The sequence below is a fragment of the Mastomys coucha genome, unplaced genomic scaffold (assembly GCF_008632895.1).
Source record: "Mastomys coucha isolate ucsf_1 unplaced genomic scaffold, UCSF_Mcou_1 pScaffold12, whole genome shotgun sequence".
Lineage (NCBI taxonomy): Eukaryota > Metazoa > Chordata > Mammalia > Rodentia > Muridae > Mastomys > Mastomys coucha.
Window position 1 is genome coordinate 92,901,732 of NW_022196894.1, and position 23,737 is coordinate 92,925,468.

General features: G+C 47.1%; 1 protein-coding gene across 2 annotated transcripts in view; it reads right to left on the minus strand.

Annotated features, from left to right (window-relative positions):
• Nucleotides 1-23,737, minus strand: part of Kcnj6 (potassium inwardly rectifying channel subfamily J member 6) — a 261,469-nt gene that overhangs the window by 91,247 nt on the left and 146,485 nt on the right. For both annotated transcript variants that reach the window (XM_031364497.1, XM_031364496.1), the window contains exon 3: nt 8,242-9,162. In XM_031364497.1, the coding sequence (XP_031220357.1) occupies nt 8,242-9,162 (921 nt within the window). The remainder of the gene's footprint in view (nt 1-8,241; nt 9,163-23,737) is intronic.

Below are 23,737 nucleotides of genomic sequence, written 5' to 3' on the forward strand. Positions count from 1 at the left end.
GTAATCCACCACAGTCACTCCTGGGATAGCCTGGTTTGTAATCCACCACAGTCACTCCTGGGATAGCCAGTACCAGTCAGTGTCTTGGAGGTGCTAGCTCTGCAGAGGTTTCCACCAGAGTGTTTAGCATTTCAGATCTTTTATTTTTTTTAAAAAAATTTATTTAATGTATGTGAGTATATTGTTGCTCTTTTAAGACACTCCAGAAGAGTGCATCGGATCCCATCATAGATGGTTGTGAGCCACCTTGTGGTTGTTGGGAATTGAACTCAGGACCTCTGGAAGAGCCGTCAGTGCCATCACCAGCACATCAGATCTTATTGCTTAACTTTCCTCCCAGATGAGGTCGCTGGGCTTACAGCTCTGAAAAGAAACAAAACCAAACGGCAAATCTGGGTATCCTGGCTTGCCCAGGTTGGGGGACGTCTAGATGGTCAAAACAAAGGGAGGAACTAAGATCTGGACACTGTGGGGGCTGGGATAATCGACCCTGAGAAGAGAGTATGAAATCATCATTCAGCCCTGTTTTCCTTCAGACTCTGAGTCTCATTTCCTCTCCTAGGAGAGCAGACTGGCTGTTTGATTGCAGCAAATATAAACAGTTCTTGGACCCAAGTCCCAGCAGCTCTTGGAAGGGGGTCTCCCAGTAGCTCGGGGGTCTCCCAGCAGCTCGGGGGTCTCCCAGGGTGTTCTTACAGACGCTGCTTGATTGGACCCAAGACCCAGCAGCTCGAGGTCTCCCAGCAACTCAGGAGTCTCCCAGGGTGTTCTTACCGACTTTGCTTGATTTCGATTTCAGAACTGCCTTGCAACAACATATCTTGTTTTAATAGATGGTTGTTACAAATCTCATCAGGGATTTTAAAGAGAATTGATTAAATTGGGAAACCAACAAAGGAAACTTAAAGAGAAACCAAGGGAGAAAGGATACAAGTGTATCGATCCATGCTGCCTGAAGTTCCCACAATTAAATGCTAGTTTTGTCTTCGGGGCTCATTTCTCTATAGAATTCTCATGAGTCCCAGCACTGACCATACCCAGAAATGAGCTCAGAGGGCTCACCATCAAAATCAGCCCCTGGAGCCCCAGAAATCTGATGTGGCTGCTTCACCTCAGGCACGTCGCAGTCTGGCACTTGGAGCCTCCCCCTTTCCTCATCCTTAAATCAAGGGCTGGGTGAAGATTTTGTCTCAGGAGCCCCATGTTCTGTGATACGACTCGTGCCTACAGTCTTTCTACATGAGCACATCGTGAGGGGGTGGGGCAGCTTGTCCTCCCTTCTCCGGAGCTTCCAGCCGTCTTTGTTAACATGAGCAGTGATTTCTGCCTGTTCTGCACACTGCCGTTTGGTACCCATGAAGAATTCCTTCTGGAGGCATTGGAGCTACCATATCCACAGGTGCTCAAGTCCTCTCATAAATATATTAACATATAGACATATCTTGGTATAGAATTTGCATAGAATCTATACATATCTTCCCATATGTTAAATATTCTCTTGACTGCTTATAATACCTCCCGTAATGTCAATGGCACAGAAATAGCATCTATACTGTATAGTGTGTAATGATGACAAGAAGTTGCCTCTGCCTGTTTTTTTTTCTCAAATATTTTTAGCCACTATGTATTGACTCTTTAAATGCAGGATCTGCAGCCACAGAAGGACTGACGTGAGGTGGCATACACTCAGCCCCTTCCTGGGCTCCATTTTCTCCAGTTTCCCATGCAGTGTTTGAACCGTTTGTGAGTTCTCTTTGCTGGGAAAAATCTGTAGGGCAAAAACAAAAATCACAGATGGAAAAGGAGGTAAAAGCGTGAAGGGCTGAGAAAAGAGCTTCCCTAACTGCACTGAGTTAACCTTCTGTGCGTGTGTGTTCATATGTATGCACACACACATGTGAGTGCATATGTGTATGTATGTCTGTATGTGTGTGAACTGTGTGCATGAGTGTGAGTGTGCCTGTGTGTATATCTATATGCTTGCATATGCGTGTATGTGTGTACTAGTGTGTGAGAGTGTGAGTGTGTGTGCACAAGAGTATCGCATCTGGATTCACCGTACACGGTAGGATAGCACTGCGTTTGTCCTCATCTCTTGTCTTGTCTCTCTCGTTTCTCTCTTGTGTATATGTTAGGCTCTCTGGTCATAGCACTGCGTTTGTCATCATCTCTTGTCTTGTCTCTCTCGTTTCTCTCTTGTGTATATGTTAGGCTCTCTGGTCCCTGAGGTCAGTAGGCTTCTCCTCTCCTCTCCCAGGTGACTTTAGGAGTCCTGGAATTAATGATGCAATACTACTACACTCAGCTTCATGTGTGTTCTGAAGATCTGGACTCAGGTCTACATACCTTCATGAAAGTGCTCCCCCTGAGCCCGGACCCCAGTGCTCATGGTTCTATTTAAAGAGACCTGTACCAGCTAGATCACTTAGTGGGAGAGGTGTCTGCTACCAAGCTTGATGATCTGAGTCCTATCCTCTGGAACCCAAGTGGCAGAAGGAGAGAACTAACTCCCATGAGTGTTCTTTGATCTCTATATCTATGCTTTGACATGCACACTGCCCCTCCTAATCAATCAACCAACTGATCAATCAACCATCAATCAATCAATCAAAACATACTACTTTTTTTTTTTTAAATAGAGTCCTTATTTTCTATAGAAAAGGACTAAGACATTTATAGCTAAAAATCCTGTAACACTGGAGAATATTAGGATGTAATGTGTTAGGCCTGACCTGACAGTGATCAGAAACAGATGGCAGGTACCCGTGGGCAGGTGTGCAGGCCATGGCTTATGATGCAGGTCAGCTCATTTTTCTGTCAGTCATACAGTTTTCAAAATAAAAAAAGTGTAAAGCTCAAACCCAACATGGCTCAGTGCAGGATTGTGCTGCATGGCATTCACTCAGGGTATTGGGCCAAGCTGCCTGTCATAGCTGCATAATCGCTGAGGGTAAATACGGAAGTGCAATCAGAGAGGCTACAGAGAGGCATTGGCTGGCCCAGAGCCCAGCACTGCATGTCTGTCATCTCACTGTGAGGCCCATTTGCCCTCTATAAATAACAGTCTGTATGAATGTCCCACTATTTTAACGCACATTTGCCACAGCTGCCTAGCGTGTTTGTTTACGTAGCTAAGAAACCTTCTGTAAACACCACTACCTCACAATTGCCCATGCGTCGGGGACATAAAGGGCCCTTCAAAAATAACTTTGCAGATGACACACAGCCAGCTCTGGGGTGTCTGGGTGGCTGATGCCAGAATTTTCCAGGGTTTGATTTATATTCAAAAATAGACTCACATGGCTAGAAGGTTCTTGGGAGGTTGCCTCTGACTCCACCCCCTGGACTGCAGGCAGGACCAGGCTGAAACAGTCCTTGGAGAATGTGTGCCTGTCCTTTAAGTGTGTTGGTCAGATTTTGATGGAATCCCTTCATAGCAATAAGGACAGACAATGCTTGCTTCCTGCCTCCAAGGGGCTTGCTCTCTCTCCTCTCTCTCTCTCTCTCTCTCTCTCTCTCTCTCTCTCTCCCTCTCTCTCTCTCTCTGTCCAGGGTCTCCTGTATGCTCTTCTGTCCTGGGACTCACCATGTAGCTTTGGATGACCTTGAACTTCTGATCCCTCTGCCTCTGCTGCAGGAGTGTTGGGATTACAGGCATGTATCACCACACCCAGTTTCATGTGGTGCAGAGGATCTAGTCCAGAGACTACAGTATGATAGGCAAGCAGATGGAGACCCATGTCCCTTGGTTTCTGCAAGCTGAGTTCCCAGCAGACCCCAGGCCTTGGTACTCAGATTGCTGCAAGACAACTCAAGTCTCTAGAATATGCCATTGTCATGGTTGCCAAGAGCACAGTGTGTGCATGATAGAAAGGGCCTGCTGATGTCCAAGTGCAGAGAATAAAAGACTGAAGTGCTATGCCGCAAACAGGACATCCCCTGCCCTATGCCCGCTCCCCCAAGGTTCAGAACATCTGGAAGAGGGAGTGGAAAGATTGTGGGAGCCAGCGGTCAGGGAGAAGAGCCGTGAAACAATGTCTCCTGGACTTGATGGCACTCACGAGCTCGCAGAGGCTGTGGCACAAAACCTGCACAGGATCTAGCCAGTCAACAGTCCAGCGAGGAGGGGGAGGACCCAGCGCGGTGGGGGCAGGGCTCGCGAGGCCCTTCTCCAGTTAAGGAGCTTTTGGCAGTTGATGGTGGCTGGGAAGAGAAGATCAGTTCTTTTCAGGGCTACAGACTCTCTCAAGCTTCAGTGACTACAGCACTGTTTAGACTCAACTATGTTATTGAAAGAGTCAAACAGGACAGAATGTTAGAAGAGGTTGTGGTGGGGAGTGGTCCAGAGTTGGGTGAAGAATGGGCATTGGCTACTACTATCGAGATATATTGTATACACGTGTGGAATTCCAAGGGAAATTAATGTAGACCTTGGACACAGTTGCTCACAGTCAGTGGACACAGGCTTTTTCTAACTTTTTCAAAATTGTTATTTTCTGGGCATGTGTCTATAGACTACATGCATGCAGTATACTTGGAGGCCAGAAGAGGGCGCTGCACCCCCTGCAACCGCAGTTACGGGGGTTAGGAGGCCCCTGTCTCAGCGGGTGCTGAGAACTGAACGTGGGCCCTCTGGAAGAGCATCCAGTTCTCTTAACCACTGAGCCATCTCTCCGACCCAGTGGGGATAGTTTCCAGAGAAGTCTTGAACTCTTGGGAAGCTGTTCTGGGCCAGTACACCGTGGGTCCTGACTTCCAGCCCTGCGCTCCAGTGAATAATCTGAACTCTCTTCATCCCTTTTCCAAAGCTTTACACAATTTTCTTTTTCTGTGACTTTGAAACATTGAAGTATTTTTTTCTTCCTTGAATTTCTCCCTCCCTTTTATTGCCTGTAAATCCCTGTGGTTTTTATTTCCAAAGATCGTGTCCTGCAGAAGTTATGTGTGGGGTGCTGAACTGTATGAACCCTTGTGTAAACATCCAAGACATGTCCAGCTCCAAAACATCCTTAGACTATTATAGAACACCTTTTCCTCTACTAATCATATTAGGAAACTACAGACACACACACACACACACACACACACACACTATATATATATATATATATATACACACATGAATATATGTGTATGTATATATATTTAAAATATATTTAAAATACATATTAAAAAAATCAATACTGGTTGCCTTTTCTCACGAGCAGTAGTGGTCTGATTTTCTTTGCTGGCAACTTTCCAGGCATGGGTAAGAACCCTCAGAAAGGCAAGTGTGCTCCTAGGCAAGTATCACTGTTAATTATCATAAAGAGGATGTTTCTCACCGCAGATAGTCTTGTTCTGTAAAAGCTGTCATCAGAAAGACAAGGCCTACCCCAGGGACAGTGCAAACATGATTTCCTTGCTCAGATTCATTTATATTTGGAGGCTGGTCTTTGGTTGGAGGGAGGGTAGAGCATGGCTGCTGCTTTTTGGAGATGGGGTTACACTGGGAGCCAGAGGATTCCTGTGTGCCCAGGCCAGAAACGGGAAGATTCACCTACCTACCATCCTCAAGTCCTGTCCAGTGGACAGGAAGGAACCACGGTGAGGGCTGGCACGTGCTGTGGAAGGCTGTGTCTCCACAGACACCACTAGGGCGATGGATTCCAAGTCCCTACGCTTGCCTGGGAGCAGACCAGTTGCTGCTCAGTTGGACAGGGACAGGGTTCACTATCTCAAGGGGGTGCCCTCGCCTTCCTTTCTTAATTGTCCTCTTCCTCACCATTCCTCTCCTACTTCACTCTTTTCCTCCTGTCCTCTCTCATCTCCTCCCTTCTCCCTCTCCCCTCCTCTTCTCTCCCTTTCCCTCCTCTCCTCCTCCCTCTCATCCTTTCTTCCCCTCCCTCCCCTCCCCATCTCTCCCCTCCCTTTCCTCTCTCATCTGTTCCTTCCCCCTCCCCTCCCCTCCTCCCTCTCTCCTCTTCCCTCTCCTCTCTCATCTGTTCCTTCCCCTCCCCTCCCTCTCCTCTCTCATCTGTTTCTTCCCCTCCCCTCTCTCCTCCTCCTCCTCTCTTATCTATTCCTTCCCCTTCCCCTCCCCTCCCCCTTCTTTCCCCCTCCCTTTCTCTCTTCTCTTCTTCCTTCTTTCACTCTTCTCTCTCCTCCCCTTTTTTCTACCCCCTTTCTCCTCTGCTTTAGTCAATTATTATCTCAGGAGAACATAAAAAATTCAAGCCAATGTTCCCATGCAAACCAGAGTGAAGCCTTTTAGGAGCCCAGAGTTGGTGACTCAGAAGGAAGCAATAGTCTTCCCTTCGCAGCCCTGGCTGGCTGGAGCTCCTTCTCCAGAGAGAGCTCCTTCCTCACTTCCTTCTCATGCCGAACTTACAGGCTTGCACCTGGCTCCAGAGCAGGTGTGAGACAAATGAGCATCCGTCTTTCATATCCAGAGGGCATCCATGCCAGGACTCCCCAAAGACACCCAGATCCTCAAATTTGAAGGTCCTTCTTATAAAACAGTTGTGTTTGCATAGATACTACACTCATCCCCATACTTTAGATCATCTTTAGATTACTTATAATACAAAATTATATAAATGTTTATACTGCATTATTTAGGAAATGATGGCAGCAATCAGGAAAGCATTTGGCACCAGGTGCTTCTTGTTTTATTTATTTATTTATTTATTTATTTATTTATTTATTTATTTATTTATTTTTTTGAGACAGGATTTCTCTGTGTTGCTCTGGCTGTCCTGGAACTTTCTCTGTAGACCAGGCTGGCTTTGAACTCACAGAAATCTGCCTGCCTCTGCTCCCCGAGTGTTAAGATTGTGCATTACTACTGCCTGGCATCAATACCACATTTGTAAAACTTGTGCTCAATCCATGGTTGGAAGAATCCATGAATATGGACTCTTTAGATATAAAGGGCCAAGTGTGTATTGTTATTCTTTAAATTGTTTGTTCTGTGTAAAGGGAAGTCCTGGACCACTGAGACTCACATTTTCAGTTTGCTGAACTTTAAAAATTTATTGGAAAAGTTGTTCCTTCCCCATAAGACTACTTGGTAGGAGTTGTGACTTTGTCCTGTGTTGGTGTAGGAGACAGGGAGACAGAAGCTCAGGACCAGGGACTTCCCTTTGGAAAAGAATACCAGGTTAATGAAGCATTGGACCAACCCACAGAGAATACATTTTTCCCAGGACACAAACCAACCTAGAGCTTTAAGCTGGAGGCTTCCGACTCAGAACTGGTGAATCAGTGGTTGGATTTAGACTCTTTCTGAGAGGTCTGTAGCTCTGATTAAGGCTTTGACTATTTTGAAGTATACTACCAATAAATGTGGACAGGGCATATTTTGTTCTCAGAATGTGGAACACACGTGTAATTTACATGTGAGCAAAGACAAGGAAAGCGATGTTTCCCAACACCTGAGAGCGCATTACATGATACATCTCTCCTGACATGCTCATGACCAGTGCTGCTGGCAGGAAGGTCCACGGGATTCTGAGGAACAAACGTTTAGCACCTTTCCCTTTCTGCTGGAAAGGAAATTTCTGCTAAGGGTCGGGAGGGTCAGGTGTAGAGAGACACCAAGCACAGGAAAAAGGTACAATTCTACGGGTCTTATGAAAGATAGCCAAAGAAGGGGCAAAAATAGCAGTTTTATTAAGGCTTTTTTTTTTCCTCACTTCTTTTGGAAAGGTTTAATTCTCCCCCTTTGGCTTGATAACAAATAGCTACAAATATTTAAATGAAAAATTCTCTAAAATCATTCAAAATAAGCTTTAGACACAGATCAAAACCTATTTTCATTAAGCATTTGGAAGTTTAACATACATTAAAAGTTCATCATTAATTTGCTTTCTAAATAGCTTTAAAGAAGGTGAATGGGGACTGGAGAGATGGCCCAGCAGTTCAGAGCACTGTGGCTCTTGCAGAGGACCCTGGTTCAGTTTTCCAGAGCCTACTGTGCCTCAACTGTTTTGTTACTCTGATTCTAGGGAGTTTCGCACCCTCTTTTGGCCTCCATGGGCACCAGGCATGAAGGCAGCATATATATATATATATATATATATATACCTACATACAGGCAAAACTCTTATACACATAAAAACAACAACAAACACACCACCAACCAAATCTTACATTTAGGAAAGTTGAAAAGCGAAATGGCATCTCAGAGCATATTTAAGGTCAGAGGCCACTCGGCTGAATGCATTTCTCACAGAAAACCCAAGGTGAGACCCATCTTACCTGTAGCTTCCACCATTCCCTCCAGGATGACCACAATCTCCAGTTCCTCTTTAGGCAGCTGGGCTTTGGATATCTCCCAGAAGGGACTCTGTTGGTTAATTTCATGGCTAATAATCAATGGTGACACCAGAAAGAGCCGGTCATCCCCTGTGTAGTACCCTACATTGATATCCGTCTGGTTGAGGGGAATGAACTCCCCTTCTGAAGTCTGTTTGGACTTGATGAGCTTGGCTCTGATGGAGGCCTCCACAATGTGGGAATTCCTCAAGTCCCCTACCCGGAACATCAGGCACAGCTTCCCATCCCGCATGGAGATCACCGCATGGGTAGAGAAGACCAGGGTCTCTGCCCTTTTCTTGGGTTGGGATATTTTCACAAACATACATCCTACCATGAAGGCGTTGACAATGGACCCCAACACGGACTGGATTAAGAGGAGAATAATCCCCTCGGGGCACTTGTCTGTGATGACCCGGTAGCCATAACCGATGGTGGTTTCTGTCTCTATGGAGAATAAAAAAGCAGAGACAAACCCGTTGAGGTTAGTAACACAGGGAGTCCAGGAGGGGTCCTCTATGTGGTCCATGTCTCCACGGATGTATGCAATCAGCCACCAGATCATCCCAAAGAAAAGCCATGTTACTGTGTAGACCATGACAAAGATCAACAGGTTGAATCTCCATTTTAGGTCCACCAGGGTTGTGAAGATGTCCGTCAGGTATCGGTATGTCTCCCGCACGTTGCCATGGTGAACATTACACTTCCCATCCTTCCTCACGTACCTCTGGATTTTCCTTTTGGTCCTGTCTCGGCTGATGTGTCTTGGCAGGTCCTCCCTGGCCTGCTTAGGCAACTTTGGCTGGTGAATGGCCACTGGGCTTTCCACGTCCTGGTCCATGGAATCACCCTCCAGGACGTTAGCTGTCAGTTTGAAGGGGAAAAAAAAGAAGAGTCCAAATGAGATACTGGTTTTTGTTTGCTTGGTTTGGTTTTTGTTTTTTCAGGTAATGGAACCACACACTTAGTCAATGGCAGGAATCCCAATATCATTTTTTTTTTTTTATACTAATGAACTAGGCTAACAGAGCCAATCTCACTTGGCACCATCTGGACAGGTCCTCGGTTGACTACTGGGTGCTGAGGTCTAGCATGTGCAAGTCTTTTGCCACCTAGTCCACCAGGTTGAAGCTCAGAGCTGTTGCATTGCCCCCTGCCACACTGTGCCTGCTCTTGTAGAGGAACATCTCTGTTTCCTGACTGTATGGGAGGAGCCTCCAGATTCGAACAGTCCTGGCTGTATCCCTCAGCAGTACGCATGTCTACTCGCTGTTCCCCAAGCATACGGGGGAAGCCTGAACATCCAGTATGAATGTCTTCAGGGACTGAGCCTTTGGTAGTCTATCTTGTCAACTTAGTTAGATTTAGAATCACCATGGAAACACATCTCTGGGTATATCTATAAGGATGTTTCCAGAAAGACCCAACTGAGGAGCAGAGGTCTACTGTGACTGTGGGCACCATTCTCCCAGACTGGGACCCACACTGAATAAACAGAGGGGAGGAGAAAGCAAGCAAGGTGTGGACATTTGTCCCCTCTGCTGAGTGGGACACAATGTCACTGACTACCTCAAACTCTGAGCAGAAAGAAACTGCATTCTTTTCTTTTCTTTTCTTTTCTTTTCTTTTCTTTTCTTTTCTTTCTTTCTTTCTTTTTTTTTTTTTTTTTTTTTCTTTGAGACAGGGTTTCTCTGTGTAGCCCTGGCTGTCCTGGAACTCACTCTGTAGACCAGGCTGGCCTCAAACTCAGAAATCCACCTGCTTCTGCCTCCCAAATGCTGGGATTAAAGGCATGCGCCACCACTGCCCAGCTGAAACTGCATTCTTTAAGTTGCTTCCCCTAAGTGTTCTGTCATAGCAATGAGAGAAGTCATGAGTACAAGCTTCAAGGAGATAATCACAGGCTGAGCATGGCCTAAGCTAATACAACCCACGTCCTTAGAAGAAGAGACACCAGGATACACATGAACAAGGAGAGGCCACACAGAGTAAAAGACACTGTCTGTAAGACAGACAGACACACATGTACATGTATACACACACACACACACACACACACACACACACACACAGAGAGAGAGAGAGAGAGAGAGAGAGAGAGAGAGAGAGAGAGAGAGAGAGAGAGAGAGATCTAGAAACAAGTACTGCAGAGAACTTGACCATGGGCTTCCAGTCTCCAAGATAGAATGGTAAGACAATGAATATATCTATAGTCAGCTACAACAGCTTGAACTGGCAAATCCACTGCCCAAATGCACAGCTTCCATTTCTCATGGGGTCATTACAAGGGGAAATGAAACCTCACAGGTGACAGGGCTATATGGTATATCCTTATACAAGTTTTTGCAATAAATTGCTTTATTAATCTTTATGTCCAGGGCAAGCATTTTGAGCAAGTTCTTTATGTACTGTTCAAACTTCAGGTCTTAACCATTTTCCTGAATTTTGTGGGTAAGGATGCATGTCTTATGCTCAACGGTTGATCCAATGCCAAGGTTTAAAAAGAAGCACGGAGAAATGCTCTCTGTGTGTGTGTGTTCGCACATCGCTCTCTCTGTGTGTGTTTGCACATTTGGTTTGCTTTCTGCCTCAGCTCTGAGCATTGTCATTTTGGCATGTGGACTTATCTCTTTCTGATGGCCTCCTTGAAGAATGTACCAATTAGCAATGCATGAGAAAAGCTCTCTCTGTGGTGGAGTGCAGAGGGAATTTTAGAATGGACTCTGCTATTAAATACATAGAGGCCTTTAATGTCTGCAGTGACTTGATTAGCTAGTGAGTCTGGAGCTGCTGAGAGTTTTATGAGCAGCCTCTCCCCAGGTTCACTATGGCCCTTAAGTTGAGCTAGGCATTGGCTAGTTGTGGCTGAGTTCTTCTCTTGGTTCAGGAGGAAGAAGTGAGGTCTGGTGAGAAATCGTCACCCATCTGAATAAGAAAACAGTCATAGCTGGAACTTACTTGAGTGGCATCCACTTATGGATCAACCTTGCTTGTGGTTGGTTAGTCCCCTTTAAAATCAATTGCATGGATCAGTGTTTCAATTTCTATCCAAGGAAGCATCGGATCTATAGAGCCGACTGGATGATTTGATAGCTTTGCCTTTAGATCATTGGCTTCAATGGCCCTTCAGTTTTAAATGAGAAGATTTGCCCCCACCCCAGCTGGTACAGGGGCTGGAATGGAGGAGGAGGGAGGCCCACAGCTGGTAGGTGGGTGGAGGGTCTCATCCAACCCCCTGCCAAAGCCCTTCTATAGTGGCATGCTTTGGTCCTGGAGGATTTCTCCTGAGCTTTACTGTTCATCCTTCCTCAGTGGCCTCTAAACAGGACTCTATGTGCTTGACCACTGAGATCGAACTGCGGTGTCTGGGAAGGCTTTGTCTGCAAGCTCGCAGAGACCCCAGCAGGCCTGAAGCATGCTAAGGTCTGGACCACTGGCATGGCTGCTCTGAACCTTTACCTGTCTGAGTCCTGAGGTGGAAAGAGAGGGTTTGTACATTAGCTACCACCTTCTGGGCATTTTCTATGCTGACACACTGGAGGGGATCGGTGTCCAGCTGGAAGCTGCCCCCCCCCCCCCTATTTTTTGACTCAGTGGCTTTGCTTCGTCATGTGTTCATCATGAAGGGCGGGCCCTCTCTGAAAGGCTAAGGATGTGATAGTGCTCTGGCAGGTAGGCGAGATTCTCTGCTCACTCCTTGGGGCAGGGAACACATTCCCGTCCTCTTTGTATTCAGGGCTCAGAAAGGTAGAGATCACAGCAAGGCGACTGAAGACAGACAAACTCTGGGCCTTCAATTGTTACCTTTTGATTTAATTACTTTTCCTCTCACTGTGACAAGACACCCAACAAAAGCACTCCAGGGAAGAAGGGGTTAATCTTGGCTCACAGTTTGAGTGTGAGCTCCATCACAGTGGGGAAGGCATGGTGGCAGAAGCCAGCTGATGAGCACTCATGGTAGCACCTTTCTCCCTACATGGAGTCTCATGTTGGCTGCTTTCTTGCTTTTATGACCCCAACTCATGAGATGGGATTGTCCAAGGGTAGGGTGGGTATCTGCCCCAATTAACCAAGTCTAGAAATTCCAGAGGTTTGTCTTCTAGACAGTTCTAGACCCTGTCACTGATCACAACCATCACTCCTGTTGAAAGGTCAGTGTGCATTATCCTCTCATCCCTCTCTGAGCCCTCAAGCCTTTTGTCATAAACACAGACCAGATGTTTACAGAGTGGGAAGCCCTTATGACTGCACCAAGCTCAAACAGGCAGGGTTTGAGAGCTAAAGACCACGGCCAATTAAGACAAGGAGCACCAGCTGCTGAATTAAGACCCAGTCAGTGGATTCACTTGCTCAGTTAACTTAAAACCCACTAACCTGGATGTCACACTTGAGCATGCTCATTTTGATAATACTCGAATGCATGGATTATGGTCTTGGTGTCTGTCTCTTCAGGAACTGTCAAGGCCCCGTTCAATGCTACAGACACCAGATGGACAGCTAAGGTAGGACCAAAGACTGACTTGTTTGACATTATGGCACTCTGTGTAGGCTTGATCATGTTCTACACTGTCCTGTGCACAGATTACCTGCCATTCGAGAAAGCTTAGAACTTTGACTGAGCTTAGAACTCAGAGTTCACCAAGGCTAAGATGTTTGTGCATCAGAGGGAAAAATTATTTAAAAATTACATCCATCATTCTTCGGTAAGGACCGAGTTTTAGGTGCCTCACACCCATGTTGATGAGGACTTGCTGTGCCTCGTGTCACAATCTGGTGACCTCTGCTGTGTCCTGTGCCACAGCCTGGTGACCTCTGCTGTGTCCCATGTCAGAGTCTGGTGACCTCTGCTGTGTCCCATGCCACAGTCTGGTGACCTTTGCAGTGTCCTGTGTCACAGTCTGGTGACCTCTGCTGTGTCCTGTGTCACAGTCTGGTGACCTCTGCTTGGTGTGGTGTCATAGTCTGGTGACCTCTGCTGTGTCCTGTGTCACAGTCTGGTGACCTCTGTTGTGTCCTGTGTCACAGTCTGGTGACCTCTTCTTGGTCTGGTATCATAGTCTGGTGACCTCTGCTGTGTCCTGTGTCATAGCCTGGTGACCTCTGCTGTGTCCTGTGTCACAGCCTGGTGACCTCTGCTGTATCCTGTGTCACAGTCTGGTGACCTCTTCTTTCTCTGGTGTCATAGTCTGGTGACCTCTGCTGTATCCTGTGTCACAGTCTGGTGACCTCTTCTTTGTCTGGTGTCATAGTCTGGTGACCTCTGCTGTGTCCTGTGTCACAGTCTGGTGACCTCTGCTGTGTCCCGTGTCATAGTCTGGTGACCTCTGCTGTGTCCTGTGTCACAGTCTGGTGACCTCTGCTGTGTCCCGTGTCACAGTCTGGTGACCTCTGCTGTGTCCTGTGTCACAGTCTGGTCACCTCTTCTGTGTCCCGTGCTATATAGTCTGGTCACCCCTGCTCAGTGCTGCTTCCTCCTGGCTTGAGTTAGGCAGCTCCTGCTGAGGTCCCCAAAAGACTTTGCCTAGTTGGTAAGATGTGACTTGGCTTCATTTCTACCTGTTCTGTGCCACAGAGTCCTGCCACCTGGTGTCTAAGTGGTCTCAGTGACAGCCATACTCTATCTAGAGTGGGGCATGACTTTCAGGACCAAGGTTTTAAACAGTAGACAATGTCCCCTCTTATATTTTTGCCTTTTCTATGGTATGGGGGTCACAGAAATCTAGAGGTGAAAGAACCTGGGTCCTGAACAGTGTGGGAGAGGTCATCTGTCTGGGAGCAAGAAAAACCAGGGCTGTGGTTGGCCATTATACATCAGCCTCTGCGTTTACAGCCAGAGGACAGACAGTGTCTCTAAGAAGACAGAAGCAGGGAGTAGTTAAGAGAAAGACTGAAGAAAGGCAAGGATGGAATGCCTGTGTTTGTGTTTGTGAGAGTTAGCATGTGGTTAATTGAACGCTCTGCTTAATGGTGGGGAAAGTGTAGATGCTCCACTTCAGTAACTTCAAAAACAAGCAAAGCGAGCCAGGCCTCCCCAGGCCTGTGGTGAGAATGTTGTCTTGGTGAGGCTCCTTCCTGTGAGGCAAGAGGTGCTGACCACACAGTCATGGAATACCAGGGGTGGGCAGAAACTCAGGGTCGAAAGAAGAACCAAAGAGGACAATAGAGGAGAGGAGAAGGGCTGGTGTTGGAGGCTGGGTGCCCAGAGAAAGGGCAAAGGCCAGGAGGGTACATCACAGGGTGGGCTAGGTAACGGGACCAGGGGCAGCTACGTGATTGTGTCCACGACCTCACAGGAACCATGTCCAAGGAAAGGGGACTGCTACAGTTGTGAGCAGTGCCCACGTGGCCATGTGCAGATGTGTTCAGAGGAATTATAGGAGGAGCCATTGGTGACATTTCAAGTTCTTTCTCTTACAATGCATCTGAGTGACATTTCCAGAGCATTCCAAGCTGTGTGCCAGTGCAAAGCCGCAGCTGCTTTGGGGACCATTTCTTCTGCATCTTTGCACACCCCAGGACTCAAACAGTATCCTTTGAGCTATGTAAAGGAGAACCGTCCCCACAGACTCAGTGCCTGAACAGTTGGTTCCCAGGTAGTGACAATGTTTGGGAAGGTGATATGGGACCTTTAGGAGGGTGCAGTTGTGCTGGAGAGAGTATGCAACTGGGGACAGAGTAGAGTGTGAGGTTGTGTAGTCTGCCTCTCTCCTCCAGATAAAATATGATCTCTCTCCTTCCTGCCTGCCAGCCTTAGGCTCCTGCTGCTGAGCGGTGGGTCCTGGAGGAACTTGCAGTGTCAGTGATTGGCTGATGGGGCTTGCAGCGAGAGGACACCTGAGGCTGATAGTCTGGAGGGCTCTCACAGTGTTGTCAGGAAGAGATGAACAACAAGCACAGGTTGATGAACAACAACCTGGCCCAGGTTCAGTACTTCAGGCAGTGGCCTCTGTGCATGGAAATGTGGCTATTTCCCTGTTGAACATGCCATGCTAGCTGAAAAGGTAGACACCCCACAGAATGGGAGTGGGTATATTTCAACCATGCATTCTACAGGCAATTAGTAGTTAGGAGTCATGAGGGACCTCCTACTGCTGAAAAACCAAGAACTAGCCCATTCAGAAATGGACAAAGAACTGGAGACATTTCTCTAAAGGAGGTGCGCAAATGGCCACTAAGCCCATGAGTGACATTCAGCTACTAGGCATTAGGAAAATGCAAATCAAAACCATAATGAGATACCAAGTCATTCACATTACAAAGGCTATTATAAATGAGGGAAAAAATTACAAGTATTTGTAAGAAGCCCACATATATTGCTGATAGGAGTGGGAGATCCTGTAGCCACTGTGGAAGACACTGGGTTGGTTGCTCAAAAAGTAATCCTAATGGATCTGGAGAGGTGGCTCAGCAGAGGACCTGGACTCAATTCCCAGCACCTTCATGGTGTCTTACATCCATCTGTAACTCTAGTTCCAGGGGATCTGATTCCCTCTCCTGGCCTCATCCAGGACCAGGTACACACGCAGTCTACAGACAGACAAGCAGGCAACCCCCATCTCCGACCCCTCCAAAAAAAGTTAAATAAAAAAGACTAGGACTGATCACCTGGTCCTGCAGTGCTGCTTTGAGATATGAACCCAACAGAAGATAAAGCAGGGCTCAGGTGGTTGCTTGTGTGTTGACCTTGTTGAAAGCCTCATTCACAAAAGCAGAGAGGCAGAGATTTCCTAGCGGTTCAGAATGGATAAACAGAAAGAGAAACAGACCCAGAAGGAAATTCACTCTGGAAAGGGAGGCAAGTCTGACAGAGCTCTCTGAGTGACCTTGGTGACATCCTGCTGATTGATGGAAGACATGCCAAATAGCAAACAATGTAACTCACTTCTACCAGGAAGTATGGGGAGTCAGCCAGAGGCTAGGAAAACACAAGGCAGGCAGGAGCTGGAGTTGTTTGTTCAGGATGATACAAAGTTGCAGGGCCGGCGGCCGGCAGCGGCGATTTCAGAATGGCACTTTGTACTCTTGTTCCTGAATTGTGTGTCTAAAATGGCTTAAGTGTTAAATTTAACACTATGTATACTATACTTTATCACAGTAGGACTTCCTTAAATAGTCCCCTCACCACAGAGACCACTGAGAGGTTTCAAAGGCACTGGTCACCATAGCTCTTCCTCTGCTGCAGCTCCAACTCCCAAATAAAGCAGGCTGTCCCTTAGTTTCAGGACAGTTGGTAGTGAAAAGTTGGGCATCTTGCCACACGAGACCTCTGCTGAGCTCCACAGGGAGCCAAGAAATGTCAGAAACTCTGGAAGAAGCATTCTCTGGTCAGAAGGAAAGTGTGTGTCCTTCCTCCCTCCCTGTCTCCCTCCTCCCTTCCTTTCTTCCTCCTCTTTCTTTACTTCCTCTCCCTTTCTCTTCCTTTCCCTCCCTCTTTTTCCTTCCTTTCTGTAAACCTTACAAAGTGTAAAACTATGGGGATTGCCAAGCCCTGGATTAGGTGCTCTAGAAGAAATGATTGGATTAAGGAAGAAGCCACCAGTGAGCAGAGGCGGCCATGGTTGGGGCTGAAGAAGAGGCAGAACCAGTGGAACCTGGGGGGAGGGGGAGAAAGAGAGAGAGAGACAGAGAGAGACAGAGAGAGAGCAGTGAGCAGTGAGCATGTGTGTGCAGTGAGTGTATGTGCAGTGAGCATGTGTATGCATGTGGGCAGTGAGTGACTGTGTATGTGTGTGTGTGAGTGTGTGTGGCAGTGAATGAGTGTGTGTGGTGCAGCGAGTGTGTGTGTGTGAATGTGTGTGCAGTGAGTATGTGTGTGTATGTGAGTAGTGAGTGACTGTGTGTGGGGGGCAGTGAGTGTGAGTGTGTGGTTGGTGAGTGTGAATGTATGTGTAGTGAGTGTGTACATGTGTGAATGTATGTGTAGTGAGTGTGTATATATGTGTGCAGTGAATGTGTGTGGCAGTGAGTGTGTGTGGCAGTGAGTGTGTGCTTGGACAGTGAGTGAGTGTGTGTGTATGTGTGTTTGCAGTGAATGAGTGTATACATGTGTGGGGATCAGTGAGTATGTGTGTGTATGTGTGCGCAGTGAATGAGTGTGCACATGCATGTGGGGGCAGTGAGGGAGTGTGTGTGCATGTGTGTGCAGTGAATGGGTGTGTACATGCATGCGTGTGCAGTGCATGAGTATGTACACGCTTGAGTGTGCAGTGAATGAGTGTGTACATGCATATGGGGGCAGTGAGTGTGTGTATGTGTGCAGTGAATGAGTGTGTACATGCATATGGGGCAGTGAGTGTGTGTGTATGTGTGCAATGAATGAGTGTGTACATGCGTATGGGGCAGTGAGTGTGTGTGTATGTCTGCAGTGAATGAGTGTGTACATGCGTGTGTGCAGTGAATGAGTGTGTACATGCGTGTGTGCAGTGAATGAGTGTGCACATGCGTGTGTGCAGTGAATGAGTGTGTACATGCGTGTGGGGGCAGTGAATGAGTGTGTACATGCGTGTGTGCAGTGAATGAGTGTGTACATGCATGTGTGTGCGGTGAATGAGTGTGTACATGCGTGTGTGTGCAGTGAATGAGTGTGTACATGCGTGTGTGTGCAGTGAATGAGTGTGTACATGCGTGTGTGCAGTGAATGAGTGTGTACATGTGTGTGGGCAGCAGAAACAGCAGGTTTCAGTTTGAAGCATATGCAGACAATCCCGTCTAGAAAGCATGGGGAAGGCAGGCTCTCGCCCAGGACTCTTCCATTTGTGTGAGTGGAGAGCTAATTACAGGTGTGCATATGAAGTTGAAGTTGTGGGGAAGGAAGTGTTCCAAGTGAGCAGGGAATGAGTTAGAGATCAGAGAGTGAGAGGACCGGCAGGGCACTGAACCTGGAAGACAGTTACATTAGGAACCCGGAGGAAGCTGTGGCAGGTACCACAGGATGCAGGATGGCCAACAGTATTCAGGGGTCCCATCTGACACATGCTGGGGACAGTGATGGCCCACTTGGACTGCAAAGAGACTCTCCTCTGTTTATACATCACAGTGAATTCCAGACAGATCAAGGATTTGAATGCAAAACATGAAACTACAGCCCTAAGTGTGGAAGACGTTATTTTTAAGAGTAAGACCAAGAGTTGAGAAGGCCCCTTTTAAAGCCACATTAGGAATCTAGGCACTCCACTAAAAAATAGATATTTTTTGCAACATAAAAATTTAAATGTCTATTAAAAATATAAGAGGACAAATCAGGAAAAATATTTGCATGCATGCTCCCCACTTATGAAAGCATAGTTGCCCAGAGAAGCGGCGACAGAGAGTGGATAAGGCATTTCTGAGAGAAGAAATATACAGAGGCAGAAAGCTCAGGGTGTGCTGGTCAGCCATAGCAAAGCAAAAGCAGAGCAAATAAAACAACATTAAAAAGCCAAGCAAACCAAGGTTAACAGTTGTAAATAGTGTATGTTTACCCCATTGTCTTTCAACAGGCCTCATGAAACACTGTGGCAGGTAACAGCAATGGGCTATTATGTGGCTGTAACTAAAGAGTTTACCCATTTGTTACAGTCTTCTAGTGTCTGTAACTGATTATCTTTCCAAGGTGGCTGACACTTAAAGTCCCGACCACTGCCTCCCAGAATTCTGTCACTGTATCTTGGTCTTGCTTTTCCATGGGAGTTCTTTCCACTTCCAGCACCAGAGACATGTCTTCTGGTTCTGGCAAGAGGGCCTAGTCCATGCAGCAGGCCCCCAAAGCTATTCCTGAGGGGGTGAGGGGTAACGTGTTCGGTGACCTGGCTAATGGTCTACACACAGTGTTGAGGGGAGATGCAGATTCAGAAACATGCCCACTTTGCATATGCTGCTTTCTTACAGTAGCATTTGTGTGTTTGTGGGTGCGTACTGTATGCACATAAAAGAACATCTAAAATATGGCTGTTGACCCACGTCTGAGCTGTAAGTTTGTGTGGGCGTTTACTTTCTCTTTCAACTTTTCTATATTTGAATATTTCCCTTAATATTTTTCTTTCACTTAAAAATATTAGTGTTTTTTTTTTCTTTCTGATTCTATCATTCCAAACATGTGTCACACAAGATACCAAGACAGCCCGTTGCCCTTGGTGATCAGATTCTCTGGTATGAGTTGAAGAGTGTCCTCCCTAAATTCATGCCCACCCCAAGCCTGGAAACGTGGTCTTACTCAGGAAAAGGTCTTTGGGGAGTTAAGCAGTTTAAGGGACAAGGTGAAGTTGTGTGGGGCTAGGTCAGAATCCACACCCAATTAGACATCTCATAAGGGGCAGGGTGCAGCAGAGATCTAGCTCTGGCTAATTGATGGTGGAGGGTCAGCAGAGTGGTGGGGCCACAAGTCACATGAGAGCATGGGGCTACAAGTCACATGAGAGCATGGGGCCACAAGTCACATGAGAGCATGGGGCCACAAGTCACATGAGAGCATGGGGCCACAAGTCACATGAGATCATGGGGCCACAAGTCACATGAGAGCGTCTGGCCAAAGTCACCCGAGAGCGTCTGGCTACCGTCAGTGTGCAGAGGGAGCACTGCCCTGCTTAAACCTTTACTTGGAACTCTGACCCCCAGGACTCAGAGAAACCAGGTTTCTGTGACTTTAGAGTTCTCAGCTCACAACACTGTGCTGTGGTTTCCCTAGGAACACTAGGGAGCTATGGATGGCAGGTCTGAGGTGGGTACAGCGTACAGAGTTAGAAGGTTGAGGCCAGGAGGGGTGGAGATGGAGTGATGAGAGGCAGAGACAGCTGGAGGGTTGTGTGTGTGTGCATGTGTGCGTGCGCATGTGTGTGTGTGTGTGTGTGTGTGTGAGGGGTGGTGGAGATGGAGTGATGAGAGGCAGAGACAGCTGGAAGGTTGTGTGTGTGTGTGCGTGTGCATGCACGTGTGCATGTGTGTGTGTGTGTGTGTGTGTGTGAGGGGTGGTGGAGATGGAGTGATAAGAGGCAGAAAAAGCTGGAGGGTTGTGTGTGTGTGTGTGCGCGTGTGCATGCACGTGTGCATGTGTGTGTGTGTGTGTGTGTGTGTGTGTGTGTGTGCAGAAGCATAGACTTGGGTGTGTGAGCATGCGAGTCTGTGAACGGAAAAGGCCTGGGGATGTTTACCAGGCTATTACATAGCCTAATGTGTGGGACAATGGAACACCGGGGCCATTTTCCCTCAGGCTGTGCATCCTGCAGGAACCTCTTGTTGGCTGTTTAGAGAGTGTATTTGATGGGCTGCCTAGCCATACACTGGGTCACAGGAGCACTGTGCCATTCACAGTATCCCAGGGCGGAACTTATGTATAGACCAAGCGAGCATGGCTTAGCACACAGTGGAATGCCATTTGGTTTAAGGAGAAGGATATTTTGACACACGAATGAGCCTTAAGGACATTACACAAACAGAAGTTAGTCACAAGAGAACAAATACAGATGGTAGATGCCCTCACAACATCCACCTCAGAGACAGAGAGCATTATGGTAGATGCTGTGTTGAGGCTGGGACGCTGCTATCTGAGGGAGTACAGAGGTTCTGTGTGGGAAAATGGAAACGTTCTAGAGATGGATGGTGGTGATGGAGGCATAGAGTGTCTGCACGCCAGAGTTGACCTTAGAGACTGTGGAAGTTGAGAGGTGGCTCAGCCACTGGAGAATTTGCCGCGGCAGTTCAAGGACCCAAGGTCAGATACTCAACACTCCTTTAAAAAACAAAACAAAACTGGGAATAGTGGTGCCAGCCTGTAAGCCTAGCTCCTGGGCTGGGGTTGGGGGTGGGGCAGAGAGACGGGAGGTTGTCTTTGGCCAAGCAGTTTGACTGAGAGTCTCAAGCTATAGGATGGAGAGCCATCAAGAGGACACCTGGCAGTGCCCTCTGGTTTCCTTGTGGCACGTGGGCCGATCCTGTGCACATCTGTGCACTTGAATACACAGGAATATACAGTGGTAAGTTCTACATTACAAAATGGAAGCTGTGTAAAAATAACAAACAGACATCAGAAGCAACCTCCCTTATGAGGTAGGTTCCTGTCTCATCCGGGAAGGTTTGTGAAGAACTGTGGCACACAGAGGGTAGAGAGTGTCTTGTTCCCTTTCATTCTTCACTGCGCTCTCCAAATTCTAGCCAGGCCCTGATGTCCCTAGGCATATAGCAAATGTTTGTAGTCTAAAGGAGGTGCAGAGGTGGTCATGTGGGGAGAGGGAGAGCAGACACACGTGGAAAAGTGCCTTCTCTGAGTTGTGTTTACAGGAGTGCCTGAGCTTAAGGCCAGCTCCTTCTCTGATGCCGATTTTCAGCTTGGCGTTCTTATCTGGGATCTCACCCTGCAGGGATGGTGATAATGCTTGTCACTTGCTTGTCCATTCTGTCCGATGTACTGTGTGAAGGTGAAATGGCTTTCAAGAGTGTTCTGCACCTTGAGCTTGGGTGACCTCTGCCGAAGTCTAGACAGGTACTCAAGTTTAAAGTCACAGGTGTGTGTGATGAAGTGAGTCTTATCTCGAAGCGGGGACTTGTGACAGCTGCCAAAGGGCAAAGGGGCCCGTTGGAAACTTGGTTTAGGGGATCCCAAGACTCAGATATAAATTTAGAATGTCTAGTACCCCGCCATAATGTCAGAACACTGATGCTGACTTTGTGTAATATGTAGTCATTAACTGAAGGAGCCAAATGACAGCTCACCTTGGGCTGGATGAAGGAGATGGACACACAGTGATTTTTCTTTTGAAGTCATCTCAGGATTCAGACTGCAGCAAGAGCCTTTGGGAGCCTCTCGAGATCACCAGCCCATTGTGCAAGTTGTCATTGCCTGGCTGAGAAGCCAGAAGACCCAAACTGGGTGTCTCTCAGCCAAGCTTCCCACCCCTCACAGGAAGGGCACCCTTGGTGATTTCACCATGCCTCAGTAAGGGCTAGCATCCTTTCTCCAGCTGCAGGCCTCAGTAGACTTCCCCTTCTTTGTTATTCAGCACACTCCACACAACCAGGAGATGGGGTTTCCTGGGATACAGTCTGTAGTCACCTCCTTTAGAAGTGATGGCTGCTGCACTCTTGTTTTCTCCCTGGTGTTGGTGGCTTCCTTCCTAGAGCAAGAAGGCTCACCTAGCTGAATCAGTGTGTGTGTGTGTGTGTGTGTGTGTGTGTGTGTGTGTGTGTGTGTTGCAGTTGCTCCTGAGTCATCCCTAGGAGGGCACCATTTCTAAGTAGAATAGTCACTATTTTTATAAATTCAAGATTGCTCTGGAAATTGTGTGAAACCCAGAAACAGTCTAAGACACAGATGGGGAGACCCATCTGGAGGGTCAGAATGGGGCCTGGTGACACAGGACTTGCACACAGTCCTGTGTGGTTGAGTTCCACGCTGCAGACAAGAGTCCACAGATGTTCTAGCACACAAGAAACTGAAGTCAGCAGTGACTGAAGTCACTGAAGGCTTAACCCAGGCAATGGAAAAGTTTGTTAGCTTGGAGAAAGGAAAGAAGAATGTTAGCCTTGACCAAACCTCAATTCCATATCAAGCACTGGACAGGCCCAGCTGTGCTGATCACAGGAAGTGATGAGCACAGGAAGTGACGAGCACAGGAAGTGATGGCCGCAGGAACTGTAATGCCAACCGGCCTTACAGTTGAGGAGGGAGGCATACAGAGTTCAGGTGCTTTCTAGAGCTGACACAGTTTGTGACTGGTGGGCATGAGAGGCAGAGCTGAGGTCTGCAGTGCAAATTCTTTTCCTCCTAGTACTGAAGATAGGTGAGAGAAAGTACATTTGTACATGTGTGCATATGTATATGTGTGTACATGTATGAATGAGTGTACATGTGAGTTTGTATGTATGAGTATGTGAGCATATCTGAGTGTATGTGTTTGCATGCATGAGAATGTGTACACATGTAAGTATATGTATATTTGAGAATGTGTATATATGTGTATCTGTGAGAATGTTAGCATATGTGACTTTGTATGTACATGATCTGTATATGTCCATAATATGAGAATGTTCAAATTGTATGTGTACATGCATGTATATGTATATGTGCATGGATGTATATATGCATGAGAATGTTATCATATATGAGTGTATGTGTGTACATGTATGTGTGCAAATACATATATGTGCCCATGTTGTGTGTATGCGTGTGTATATATACGTACACACACACACACACACACATATATTTATATACATGCATACACACTTGTGTGTCTATACAATGAGAAGAACCTTTATTCTCTCTTGTACCAGTGGAATGGAGACCCCTGAGCTTGGAAGTTCCTTAGGTTCATTCTAATTATTCATATATCTGTGTGGAAGGTGGCACCATGGATTTGAGGTCTATTACCCAACCTGGGGCTGCCCAGCCAGAACGAGCCTAGTCAAGGTGCATATCTCTAAGGCATGCTTACAGAAATGTGGAGCTCCTATATATTGAGAGAGATAG